Consider the following 13445-nt stretch of genomic DNA (forward strand, 5'->3'; position numbering starts at 1 on the left):
CTGTTACTAGAAGAAGAGGAGACCCCAGAGTTCAGAAACACTAAGGGAGAATTAGCAGGACCCAGTGTCTAACTGAATAAGAGAGCTGCCGGGCAGGCAGTGAGTTTTAGGGAAAAGCTCCCAGGTTTCTGGCCTGAGTAATTTAACCGACAGGTACCACATTAGGTGAAGGTGAGGCCCCCTCAGGTCATGTTAAAGCCTCGCTATCTTGAAAATGCAGCAGTCCTAACCAACCGGCACACACGTGCATCGGGGGAGTTCAGGGTTCCTGTAGGCCGCGAATATTTTCACTTTTTACACAAGCATTTCATACAACTGTGATGGAGATCAAGAGCCGTGTGTCGCAGGCCTCCTGAAGAATGAGGCAAACCCAAGAAGGGCCCGACTCTTCCTGCTTCCTCCGCTTCTCCGGACCAGCCGCCCTGGCCGCCTCGGGCCCCGCGTGCCCGCGGCCTCTCCCTCCTGTGGAGCACCGCGTTTCCCCGTCCGGTGCGGGTGGGCTGTGCCACGCCCTGAGCCACGGTCACCACAGTAACGAATTCGCGGCCAGGCGGGTCTCCAGGGCGCCCCTCCCGGGTGACGGCCCCAGGGGTCGGGACGCGCTTCCGCTCCCAGCTCTTCGCAGCGCCAGCCCGTGCCCAAGAGGAGGAGGAAAGGAGGGCAGTGGGCCGCTGGGGTGTTCCAGCAGCGGCTCTGAACCCCGAAAGGCGCCTGACGGCCGGGCCTCGGCCTCCTGGGGCGGCCGCGTCGTCTAAGCTCCATAGCAACCCGGGCGCGGCGAGGGCCCCGCCAGTCGGCGCAGCTCCGGGGCGCATGCGCGGCAGCCGCTCGCTCCCAGGGAGAGACCCGCCCTCGCCGCGCTGGGCCCGCGCTCTGGGGTCCTAACGGCCCGCGAGGGCTCCGGGCACGGGCTGGGGCGACGGCATGCCCGAGAAGAGGCTCACCGCGGGTAGGTGGCGGCCCCACAGGGACGGAGGACCCACCCGCGGCGTCCGGGCCGCACCACGCGCCCACCTGTGGACTTCACATCCTGCCCGAGCGTCCCCACAGCCAGACGCGAGAAAAAACTGGCTTCACTGCCCTGCCCGTTGCTTTTTACGAGGGATTTCACGTCCTCCCTGTTTGCGCCGGCACCGTGTGACCTCGCTTAATTCTGCGTTTTGTACGTGGAACAATCGAGGCTTCCGTCTGTGAAGGGTGTCTTCTGGGTCGCAGTGAATTAGGGACCAGGCAGGATTCCAGAGCCCTTTCCTTCCCGCTTCTGCCATGACTTCCAACGTAAAATGCAAGCCATGTGCAGCGAATGAACAGAGCCAGACATTCCAGGAGCCAGCCCGTGTATACCAGAGAGCTCGGTGCTGTCTCACATGATTTCATTGACTCAAAGGAAATCAGATTTCAGGGAGATAATGTAACATTTTCTCTTGTTTCAGAGCCACCAGCTATTACAGAAGAAGAATTTGTAAGTATAATGTCAAGGGGCTACTTATTTTTCTCTTTGACCTTTGAAAAAATCGCCAACATTAGATCACAGAAGAAGGCTGTGTGTTTCCTTTCCTCTTTTTTGCCAGAGTTTTGATTTAGTAACGATGGTAATAACCGTGTAAGATCTTTTAAAATTCTCTATCAGGCACATTCTATGGTGGATGCTGTTTTTCATTAAAGTTCTTTCACATAAATGGCCTCAGTTAATTTCTCTAAACTCTTAAATGACTCCATGAGAGGAAGGTTTTCTCTCCATGGCTTTATTGTGATGTGCTGTGCAGTTCCTGGTTGCAGTAAACCTAAGTAGATGGCACTGATGGATAAAGAGTGATCAATTTATAATTCCTTTAAAAACGTACTAAATATTCTCAGTTCAGACTTCTAGAGAGGTTGAGTAATAAAAGTACTTTGCTAAATTTCCCCTGTACATTGTCATTTAGGTGAGTGCTACATTTAGGGTGGGTTCCATTGTAATTCCCATCATATACAGTGTTTAAGGAACTTGCCTGATGTAACACCGACAAATAGGAGGTCTGAGTCTGATTCCAAGAGCTCTACCCACTTCTCTGTTATTTATTTATGTCTTCCAGCACTTATTTCTGGAAGTGCTGATTATCTTATTGTTGGCTGATTCTCTTATTTGCTTTTGACTTTCAATCAACAAACATGAGTGATTGTACAGTCATATCATAGTGTGGTCCTAGATGCTGAGGTTAAGTCTCAAGAAGTTCACAGTCTAGCACAGACTTAACACAGAAGAAAAGGCTAAGGCTGTGTGTGCTGGAGGCTTTCACATTCACCTTTCCAGAGCTCTGGTCCATTGCTGAAAGAGACAGACACACACGCACATACACACACGGCCACCAAAGGTAGAGGTACACAGAACAAGTCAGAAATCCCTCCCATCTTCTGACCATGTTGGCAGAGCTCTGCTTAAAACACACACACACACACACACACACACACACACACACACTTTGAGACAGGGTCTCACTCTGTCACCCAGACTGGAGTGCAGTGCACTCCAGTTACAGCTCACTGCAGCTCTGACCTTCCTGGACTCAGGTGATCTTCCCAGCTCAGCTATTCAAGTCGCTGGCACTATAGGCACATGCTACCACATCTGGCTAATTTTTACATTTTTTTGTAGAGACAGAGTTTCACCATGTTGCCCAGGCCGGTCTGGAATTCCTGGGCTCAAGTGATTCACCCACCTTGGCCTCCCAAAGTGCAGGGATTACAGGCCTCAGCCACAGTGCCCGGCCCAGAACTCTGCTTTTAAGGGGAAATTTCTATAAGCTGCTCCAGTCCTTTCTGAACTGCTCTTAGCTCCAGCAGGTGGTGAGCATTTCTGAAGCCAGCAAATCTTTTCCCTTACTGCTGAAGAACACTCAGCAATGGGCCACTTAACATTTGAGCACCTCACTAACCATTTAGGCACTGGTCTCATCCTTGAACTCCTGATAGCTTGAGCACTCTATTAGGCACTCCCTTTCTCTTGGCTTGATTTTGCTGCCTCTGAGTTCTCTCATCTTCTTATTCCCCCTTCTGGCTTCTCTTTTTCTTTTCTCATGAAAGTAATGACTGTCTTCAGGATTCCGTTCTCCGGACTTTTCTTGGATGAGCTCCTCTTCTCCTCCTATAGCTTCAGCTACCCCTGTTTCGTGGGACTTCCACGTCTCCGCCTCTCCCATCCAGACACCACTTTTAATGCCAGCTCTATATATCCAGCGGGTTATTGGGCCCCTTCATCATCTGAATGTCCATGTCAACAGTCTAAACTGAACTTTTCTCCCCAGGGCCACACATGCCATTCTGTTCTTCCTCCACTTCTTATTTTGGTTCCTGCTGCTTCAGGCCATTCAGTCACTCATATCAAAGCCTTTCTTCCCTTTTCTTCATCCCCTGCCTGCAACCATTCACCAAGCTCCCTTCATAGCCAGATTTTTTTTTCCATCCACACAGCTACTGTCGCATTTCAAGGCCCCATTCTGGGCCTGGGGTTTGATAGTAATCCTAACTGATACCATTGCCTGCAATATTCCTCCTGCCAACTCCAATTTTTCTTTATCTAAAGCATAAAATTCAAGCTCCTGAGCATCAGTTGTATTAGATTACTTCCAACTGCTTTGCTCTGTGTGCCTTTAGATTTTTCCTTCTCCCATCACTCTTACCCTGGCTGTCAGATTGCTATTAATTTTTTAAAACATTACCATGTTACTTGCTTACTCAGAGCTTTTATTAATAACTAGTATTTTTGAATGCTAATGACATGCTAGTATTTAGCCTCAAAACAACCCTACTAGGTGTTATCATTGCCCACATTTCACAGAAGAGAAGGTTGAAGTTCACAGTGGTGAACTAACTGGGCCTGAGGCCACATATCTCATAACTGGTAAAGCCAAAATGTCAAATGCTTTGCTTTAGCCTTCAAAACATTTCTATAACTGTTCAGCCTTCTTTAACCTTACCTCCCAATACTTTTCTCTGTGATAAAGACTTACATTCTTACTGTTTTTGGTTTGGTTTCTAAAGTACATCCACATGCCTTCTGCCCCAGCCAAACTATACCCCACTTGTCTCCCTGCCTTTGCTGTCAAATTTTGTCTCAGTTGCCCATCCCCATCGATTTTACAATCTTGCACATTCTTCAAGGTCCAGCTAATCTCCTCCATGAAGACTTTCCAACCTAACATCATCCAGACTGCCCGTGAGCTCTGAGCAGCTTTGAGCTGAGACCACTTTACAACCAGATCCTCAAATTCACATGCTCAGCCAAGTATTGTCTATAGATTAAATAATTAATATGTCTCGAACATGTTTACCCGTTTTTCAAAAGTGTGAAAGTATTGTCCTCATTAATAAAGTACATATTCTTAGGAAAAATGTGTCAGAGACCTGTGGCTCCCCAAACTTCATTCTCTCCTTTTCTGTAAGATATTAGACACATTACTATCCTGAATAAAGACTACATTTTGTAGCTTCCCTTGCAGCCAGATGTGATCACAGAACCAAATCCTGGCCAATACGATGTAAGCAGAAGTGTTGTGTCCTACTTCTCTGAAAAGCTGATGTTTATAGAGATCAAATAATGGACCCTTAGGTCACAGAGCTACTAATTAGTTGAGCCACAATTAGAAGCTGGGTTATTCTAACTTTAATACTTATGTAAATGTAGAAGGAAAGAATGAGCTCTTCTTTTCTGCTGGCTGGAATAAAGTTGGGATGCTGGAGCTAAAGCAGTCATCTTAGGTCATTAGGAGGATGCGGCATCTTGAGGATGGCAGAGACGTAAGATCAGAGGGTCCTGAGTCCCTGATATTTGGGAAGCCACAATGCTAGCCCTGAACTGCTTATGATTACATGAGAAAAATATTTTATGATTTCTTTAAGTAGTGATTTTTTTTTTGGTTTTGTGCTCCTGTGTTCATACCAACTTTTTTTTTCATATTGTATTTTCTCAGTTAGTGGATCTAAAAGTACAATGCTATTGTGGACACCTGCAAAGTAATATTTGAACCTTAATATGGGATCCTCATCCTCAAAGGATAGAATAACTCATTTAGAATAAAGTATTTGTCAGGGACACATACCTTGTATATATTTTTAATTTTTTACCTAGGTGTAAGGTACACATTGAGAAAGTTTAAAGTAAGAGTGAATTACAAAATTTACACATTAAAATTTAGGGCCGGGTGCAGTGGCTCATGTGTGTAATCTCAGCACTTTGGGAGGCCAAGGCGGGTAGATCATGAGGTCAGGAGATTGAGACCATCCTGGCTAACATGGTGAAACTTTGTCTTAGCCAGTTGTGCCGGTAGTCCCAGCTGCTTGGGAGGCTGAGGCAGGAGAATCACGTGAACCTAGGAGGCGGAGGTTGCAGTGGGCCGAGATTGTGCCACCGTACTCCAGCCCGGCGACAGAGCAAGACTCTGTCTCAAAAAAAAAAAAAAAAAAAAAATTTAAGAGTCACTCTCACTTTACACCTAAAGTAAGGCATAAGGTACACATTCAGAAAGTTTAAAGTGAGAGTGACTCCTTAAATTTTTTAAACATTAAAATAGAGTACATTAATATTACAGATTTAAGTACCTGACTTTTAAATTCAAAATAATATCTTTTTCTTGTGCCTTAAAAGTAGTTTGTTTGCAACTATGTGAGTAAGAGTGCCATGTTTCAAAAAAAGTCTTTATCAAGTCTTCCATCAAAAAATGGAAGCCAGGAAAGAGAATTCTTTATGGAGTAAAAACATTGTAGTGTAAATGATCTATTTTGTTGAAGATTTTCTGATTTAGAAAACCTGCAGTTTTATTAACTTTAAAAGAAGAGTACGCCGGCATGGTGGCTCAGGCCTATAATCCCAACACTTTGGGAGGCCGAGGTGGGCGGATCACAATGTCGAGAGATGGAAATCATCCTGACAACATGGTGAAACCCTGTCTCTACTAAAAATACAAAAATTAGCTGGGCATGGTGGCGCGTGCCTGTGGTCCCAGACCTTGATCTAAGCAAGCTATACTTTCTTTTTAAAATATTTTTTATTGCATTTTAGGTTTTGGGGTACATGTGAAGAACATGCAAGATAGTTGCATAGGTACACACGTGGCAGTATGATTTGCTGCCTTCCTCCCCTTCACCTATATTGGCATTTCTCCCCATGCTATCTTTCCCCAACTCCCCACCCTCTGCTGTCCCTCCCCTATTCCCCCCAACAGACCCCAGTGTGTAGTGCTCCCTCCCTGTGTTCATGTGTTCTCATTTTTCAACACCCACCTATGAGTGAGAACATGCGGTGTTTCATTTTCTGTTCTTGTGTCAGTTTGCTGAGAATGATGGTCTCCAGGTTTATCCATGTCCCTACAAAGGATATGAACTCATCGTTTTTGATGGCTGCATAATATTCCATGGTGTATGTGTGCCACATTTTCCCTGTTCAGTCTATCATCGATGGGCATTTGGGTTGGTTCTAGGTCTTTGCTATTGTAAACTCTGATGCAATGAACATTCGTGCGCATGTGTCCTTATAGTAGAACGATTTATAATCCTTTGGATATATACCCCGAAATGGGATTGCTGGGTCAAATGGAATTTCTATTTCTATATCTTTAACGAATCACCACACTGTCTTCCACAATGGTTGAACTAATTTACACTCCAGCCAGCAGTATAAAAGTGTTCCTATTTCTCCACATCCTCTCCAGCATCTGTTGTCTCCAGATTTTTTAATGATCGCCATTCTAATTGGCGTGAGATGGTATCTCAATGTTGTTTTGATTTGCATTTCTCTAATAACCAGTGATGATGAGCATTTTTTCATATGTTTGTTGGCCTCATGTATGTCTTCTTTTGTAAATTGTCTGTTCATATCCTTTGCTCACTTTTGAATGGGCTTGTTTGTTTTGTTCTTGTAAATCTGTTTTAGTTCTTTGTAAATTCTGGATATCAGCCCTTTGTCAGATGGGTAAACTGCAAAAATTTTTTCCCATTCTGTTGGTTGCCGATTCACTCTAATGACTGTTTCTTTTGCTGTGTAGAAGCTGTGGAGTTTGATTAGGTCCCATTTGTCTATTTTGGCTTTTGTTGCCAGTGCTTTTGGTGTTTCGGTCATGAAGTCCTTGCCTAGTCCTATGTCCTGAATGGTTTTGCCTAGATTTTCTTCTAGGGTTTTTATGGTGTTAGGTCTTATGTTTAAGTCTTTAATCCATCTGGAGTTAATTTTAGTGTGAGGTGTCAGGAAGGGGTCCAGTTTCTGCTTTCTGCACATGGCTAGCCAGTTTTCCCAACACCACTTATTAAAACAGGGAATCCTTTCCCCATTGTTGTTTTTGTCAGGTTTGTCAAAGATCAGATGGTTGTAGATATGTTGTGTTGCCTCCAATGCCTCTGTTGTGTTTCATTGTCTATATCTCTGTTTTGGTACCAGTCCCATGCTGTTTTGATTACTGTAGCCTTGTAGTATAGTTTGAAGTCCGGTAGTGTGATGCCTCCTGCTATGTTCTTTTTGCTTAGAATTGACTTGGCTATGCGGGCTCTCTTTTGGTTCCATATGAAGTTTTCCAGTTCTGTGAAGAAGGTCATTGGTAGCTTGATGGGGATAGCATTGAATCTATAAATTACTTTGGGCAGTATGGCCATTTTCACGATATTGATTCTTTCTAACCATGAACATGGAATGTTTCTCCATCTGTTTGTGTCCTCTCTTATTTCGTTGAGCAGTGGTTTGTAGTTCTCCTTGAAGAGGTCCTTTACATTACTTGTTAGTTGTTTTCCTAGGTATTTTATTCTATTTGTAGCCATTTGAATGGTAGTTCTTGATTTGGCTTTAAGTCTGTTATTGATGTAGAGGAATGCTTGTGATTTTTGCACATTGATTTTATATCCTGAGACTTTGCTGAAGTTGCTTATCAGTTTCAGGAGATTTTGGGCTGAGATGATGGGATCTTCTAGATATACAATCATTTCATCTGCATATAGAGACAGTTTGGCTTCCTCCTTTCCTATTTGAATACCCTTTGTTTCTTTTTCTTGCCTGATTGCTCTGACTAGAACTTCCAGTACTATATTGAATAGGAGTGGTGACAGAGGGCATCCTTGTCTAGTGCCGGATTTCAAAGGGAATGCTTCCAGTTTTTGCCCATTCAGTATGATATTGGCTGTTGGTTTGTCATAAATAGCTTTAATTATTTTGAGATACATTCCATCAATACCTAGTTTATTGAGGGTTTTTAGCATAAAGGGCTGTTGAATTTTGTCAAAGGCCTTCTCTGCATCAATTGAGATAATCATGTGGTTTTTGTCTTTGGTTCTGTTATGTGGTGAATTACATTTATAGACTTGTGTATGTTGAACCAGCCTTGCATTCCCAGGATGAATCCTACTTGATCATGGTGGATAAGCTTTTTGATGTGCTGTTGCAATCGAATTGCCAGTATTTTATTGAAGATTTTTGCATCTATGTTCATCATGGATATTGGCCTGAAGTTTTCTTTTCTCGTTGAGTCTCTGCCGGGTTTTGGTATCAGAATGAAGTTGGTCTCATAAAATGATTTGGGAAGGATTTCCTCTTTTTGGATTATTTGGAATAGTTTCAGAAGGAATGGTACCAGCTCCTCTTTGTGTGTCTGGTAGAATTCGGCTATAAACCTGTCTGGGCCTGGGCTTTTTTTGTGTGGTAGGCTCTTAATTGCTGCCTCAACTTCAGATCTTGTTATTGATCTGTTCAAGGTTCCGGCTTCTCCTGGTTTAGGCTTCGGAGGAGGCAAGTGACCAGGAATTTATCCATTTCTTCCAGGTTTACTAGTTTATATGGATAGAGTTGTTTGTAATATTCTCTGATGATGTTTTGAATTTCTGTGGAATCTGTGGTGATATCCCCTTTATCGTTTTTTATTGCATCTATTTGGTTATTCTCTCTTTTCTTTTTTATTAATCTGGCTAGTGGTCTATTTTGTTGATCTTTTCAAAAAACCAGTTCCTGGATTGATTGATTTTTTGAAGGGGTTTTTGTATCTCCTATCTCCTTCACTTCTGCTCTGACCTTAGTTATTTCTTATCTTCTCCTAGGTTTTGAGTTTTTTTGATCTTGCTCCTCTAGCTCTTTTAATTTTGATAATAGGGTGTCAATTTTGTATCTCTCCTTGCTTCTCATGTGGGCACTTATTGCTATATATTTTCCTCTAGAGACTGCTTTAAATGTGTCTCAGAGATTCTGGTATGTTGTGTCTTAATTCTCGTTGGTTTCGAAGAACATCTTTATTTCTGCCTTCATTTTATTGTTTATCCAGTCAATATTCAAGACCCAGTTGTTCAGTTTCCATGAAGCTGTGCGGTTCTGAGTTAGTTTCTAAATTCTGAGTTCTAACTTGATTGCACTGTGGTCTGAGAGACTGTTTGTTATGATTTCAGTTGTTTTGCATTTGCTGAGGAGTGATTTACTTCCAATTATGTGGTCAATTTTAGAGTAGGTGTGATGTGGTGCTGAGAAGAATGTATATTCTGTGGATTTGGGGTAGAGAGTTCTGTAAATGTCTATCAGGTTTGCTTGCTCCAGGTCTGAATTCAAGCCCTGGATATCCTTGTTAATTTTCTGTCTGGTTGATCTGTCTAATATTGACAGTGGAGTGTTAAAGTCTCCCACTATTATTGTGTGGGAGTCTAAGTCTCTTGGTAAGTCATTAAGAACTTGCCTTATGTATCTGGGTGCTCCTGCATTGGGTCTATATATGTTTAGGATCGTTAGCTCTTCTTGTTTTATTGATCCTTTTACCATTATGTAATGGCCTTCTTTGTCTCTTTTGATCTTTGTTGCTTTAAAGTCTATTTTATCAGAGACGAGAATTGCAACTCCTGCTTTTTTTGCTCTCTATTTGCTTGGTAAATCTTCCTCCATCCCTTTATTCTGAGCCTTTATGTATCCTTGCATGAGAGATGGGTTTCGTGGATACAGCACACTGATGGGTTTTGGCTTTTTATCCAATTTGCCAGTCTGTGTCTTTTGATTGGTGCATTTAGTCCATTTACATTTAGGGTTAATATTGTTATGTGTGAATTTGATCCTGACATTTTGATGCTGGCTGGCTGTTTTCCCTGTTAATTGATGCAGATTCTTCATTTTGTTGATGCTCTTTACCATTTGGTATGTTTTTGGAGTGGCTGGAACTGGTTGTTCCTTTCTATGTGCAGTGCCTCTTTCAGGAGCTCTTGTAAAGCAGGCCTGGTGGTGACAAAATCTCTGAGTACTTGCTTGTTTGCAAAGGATTTTATTTTTCCTTCACTTATGAAGCTCAGTTTAGCTGGATATGAAATTCTGGGTTGAAAGTTTTTTTCGTTAAGGATGTTGAATATCAGCCCCCACTCTCTACTGGCTTGCAGGGTTTCTGCTGTGAGATCTGCTGTGAGTCTGATGGGCTTCCCTTTATGGGTAACCCGACCTTAGCATTTTCTCCTTCATTTCAACCCTGGTGAATCTGACAGTTATGTGCCTTGGGGTTGCTTTTCTTGAGGAATATATTTGTGGTGTTCTCTGTATTTCCTGGACTTGAATATTGGCCTGCCTTGCTAGGTTGGGGAAGTTTTCCTGGATAATATCCTGAAGAGTATTTTCCAGCTTGGATTCAGTCTCTTCGTCACATTCAGGTACACCTATCAAACGTAGATTAGGTCTCTTCAGATAGTCCCACATTTCTTGGAGACTTTGTTCATTTCTTTTTGTGCTTTTTTTCTGTAATCTTGCCTTCTCATTTTATTTCATTGAGTTGATCCTCAACCTCTGGTATCCTTTCTTCTGCTTGGTCAATTCGGCTGTTGAAACTTGTGCATGCTTCACGAAGTGCTCGTGTCGTGTTTTTCAGCTTTATCAATTCACTCATATTCCTCTCTAAGTTGTCCATTCTCATTAGCATTTCGTCAAATCTTTTTTCAAGGTTCTTAGTTTCTTTGCATTGGGTTAGAACATGTTCTTTTAACTCACAGAAGTTTCTCATTACCCACCTTCTGAAGTCTGATTCTGTCATTTCATCACACTCGTTCTCCATCCAGCTTTGTTCCCTTTCTGGTGAGGAGTTGTGATCCCTTGTAGGAGGAGAGGTGTTCTGGTTTTGGGTATTTTCCTCCTTTTTGCACTGGTTTCTTCCAATCTTTGTGGATTTATCCACCTGTCGTCTTTGTAGTTGCTGATTTTCAGATTGGGTCTCTGAGAGGACATCCAGTTGATGATGAAGTTATTTCTGTTTCTTATTTTTCCTTCTAACTGTCTGGCCCCTCTTCTGTAGGACTGCTGAGGTCCACTCCAGGCCCTGCTTGCCTGGGGATCACCTGCAGCAGCTGCAGAACAGTAAGGGTTGCTACCAGTTTCTTCTTCTGCTATCTTTGTCCCAGAATGATGCCCGCCAAATGTCAGTGTGATCAGTCCTTTGTGAGGTGACTCTTTGGATATACGGGGGTCAGGGAGCTGCTTGAGGAGACAGCCTGTTCTTTATAGGAGCTCAAGTGCTGAGCTGTGAGCTCCATTGTTCATTCAGAGCTCCTAGGCAGGTACGTTTAAGTCTGCTGCAGCAGAACTCATAAACAGCCTTTTTTTCCCCAGGTGCTCTGTCCTGGGGAGTTAGGGCCTTATTTAAGAGTATCCATTGTGCTGCTGCCTTTTTTTTTTCAGGGCTGCCCTGCCCAGCAAGGAGGCAGCCTAGTCACTGTCTGCCTGCAGAAGCTTTGCTGAGCTGCTGTGGGCTCCATTCTGCTGCCATGTGAACTTCCCTGCAGTCCTGTTTATATGGGTATTGTTAGAACTGCCTCAGCAATTGTGGCCCACCTCTGTAATGGCGGACTCTCTCTGTAGTGGTGGGTTGCCTCGGCAACGGCGGGCTGCCTCAGCAATGGCGGACCACCTCTGTAGGGGTGGAGTGCCTCAGTAATGGTGGACGCCCCTCCCCCACAGAGCTGGACTGTCCCAGGTTCAGCTGTGCTTGCCGTGAAACTCTCACCCCAGGGCGTTTCCAATTGCTGTTTTTGTTTTTTTTGGGGGGGGGGGAGGTGGGACCTGCTGAGCCTGATCACCTGGCTCACTGCCTCAGAGCCTTTTTTTTTTTAAAGTTGAATGGTTGACTCTCTTCCAGGTGTTCCAGTCGCCTGTTGAAAAGGCGCTGGGATCTGTGTGATTTCCTGTGCTGCGACCCACTGCGCCAGCTGAAACTACAGCACTGCCTGGAAATCTCCTGGCCTGGCTCCCTGTTTAATGAGATGAGTGGGCGACTCTGCCTTCCCAGAGCTCCAATTGCCAGCTTAGAAGGGCAACCAGACCAGTGTATTTTGTACAGAGAACTGCTGCGCTGGGGTGCCGGCAAAATAGCCGCGCCAGCCACGATAGCCGTGCTGGTGACCCGTACGGCTCCTCTGCCTGGGAATCTCCTGGTCTGTGGGCAATAAATATCCATCTGGAAATGTGGTGTCCACTCACCCTCTGCACTTTCACTGGGAGCTGCAATCCTGAATTGCTCCTAAACCGCCATCTTGCATCCTCCCCCGCAAGCTATACTTTCAACAAGATGCATTGTGGAGCTTGTCTCATCTTGCATTCTCTTTCTGACTCTTTTCCTCTTTTGACAGTATCTTCTTTTAATTATTATTACTCATTCGCGTCTTTTTTAGATTATTAGTCTTTTTAGGTTTCATGTTCTCAGTGTAACCAATCAATTATTCATTCCATAAAAAGTTGTAAACATTTACTATCTAAAGGTATTGAGAAATTAAAAGAATAAAGAGGAAACAGCCCTGTTGCTCCAGAAGTTCACAATCCGATGGATGAGATGTATAAGCAATTATAGTATGAAGTGACAAAGGTTTTTATAGGAGACATGCAGATGACCACTACTCCAGACTTCTGGAGAAGAAAAAAGATAGGCAGGTGAATAAGGGGGAAATTTTTTCTGGGCATAATAATCAACATGTGCCAAGGTGCGGAACTGTAAAAAAATTGCTATGACTATTACATGTAGAATGAGATAAGGCTGGACAGTGAGCAGGAGGCAAATTGCATTCATCATAAGCCCTTTTTGTGGTAGAAAAGGATTGGAGATTGGGGGAGCAAATGGATCCTTTGCATTAAATGAGGTGTGGCTAGGAAGACTGACCCATAGGGTTGTATGGGTAAGAAGGAATAGGAAAGATGAGATTTTGCATATGATGGACAGGATAGTGAACCAGAGGTCTCAAGGGTCAGTCCCTTAGTGGATAGGATTCCAGAGTAATGGTGAGAAGATGGTCAGATAACCAGGAATTTATTCGGGAGGCAACGATGCTGATTTGAGAATCGGTCATTTAATATACAGAAGGCTAAGAAGGCTGTCCATAAGATGCAGAGACACTTGATCTTATTTCCTTTACATAAGCTTCCCTCACCGCCAACATTTTGCTAGGAAAAAATTTAAACATATAAGAATTAAAAGAATTGTGAACACTGATATACC

The 13445-nt window shown here is 43.5% G+C and overlaps 1 protein-coding gene across 17 annotated transcripts in view; it reads left to right on the forward strand.

The window, feature by feature from the left end:
* Nucleotides 1-826: 826 nt before the first annotated feature.
* RGS22 (regulator of G protein signaling 22) overlaps nt 827-13445 on the forward strand; it is a 150229-nt gene continuing 137610 nt past the window's right edge. For 12 of the 17 annotated variants that reach the window (XM_008983412.5, XM_008983417.5, XM_054246368.2 and 9 more), the window contains exon 1: nt 1169-1462. In XM_008983412.5, coding sequence (XP_008981660.4) covers nt 1304-1462 — 159 coding nt within the window. In that variant the 5' untranslated portion in view covers nt 1169-1303. Of the gene's footprint in view, nt 950-1168; nt 1463-13445 lie in introns of those variants that run through there. The other 5 variants (XM_002759356.6, XM_078353462.1, XM_035276616.3 and 2 more) reach the window with 1 other exon arrangement.

The sequence above is a fragment of the Callithrix jacchus genome, chromosome 16 (genome assembly GCF_049354715.1).
Source record: "Callithrix jacchus isolate 240 chromosome 16, calJac240_pri, whole genome shotgun sequence".
In the NCBI taxonomy this organism is placed as follows: Eukaryota; Metazoa; Chordata; class Mammalia; order Primates; family Cebidae; genus Callithrix; species Callithrix jacchus.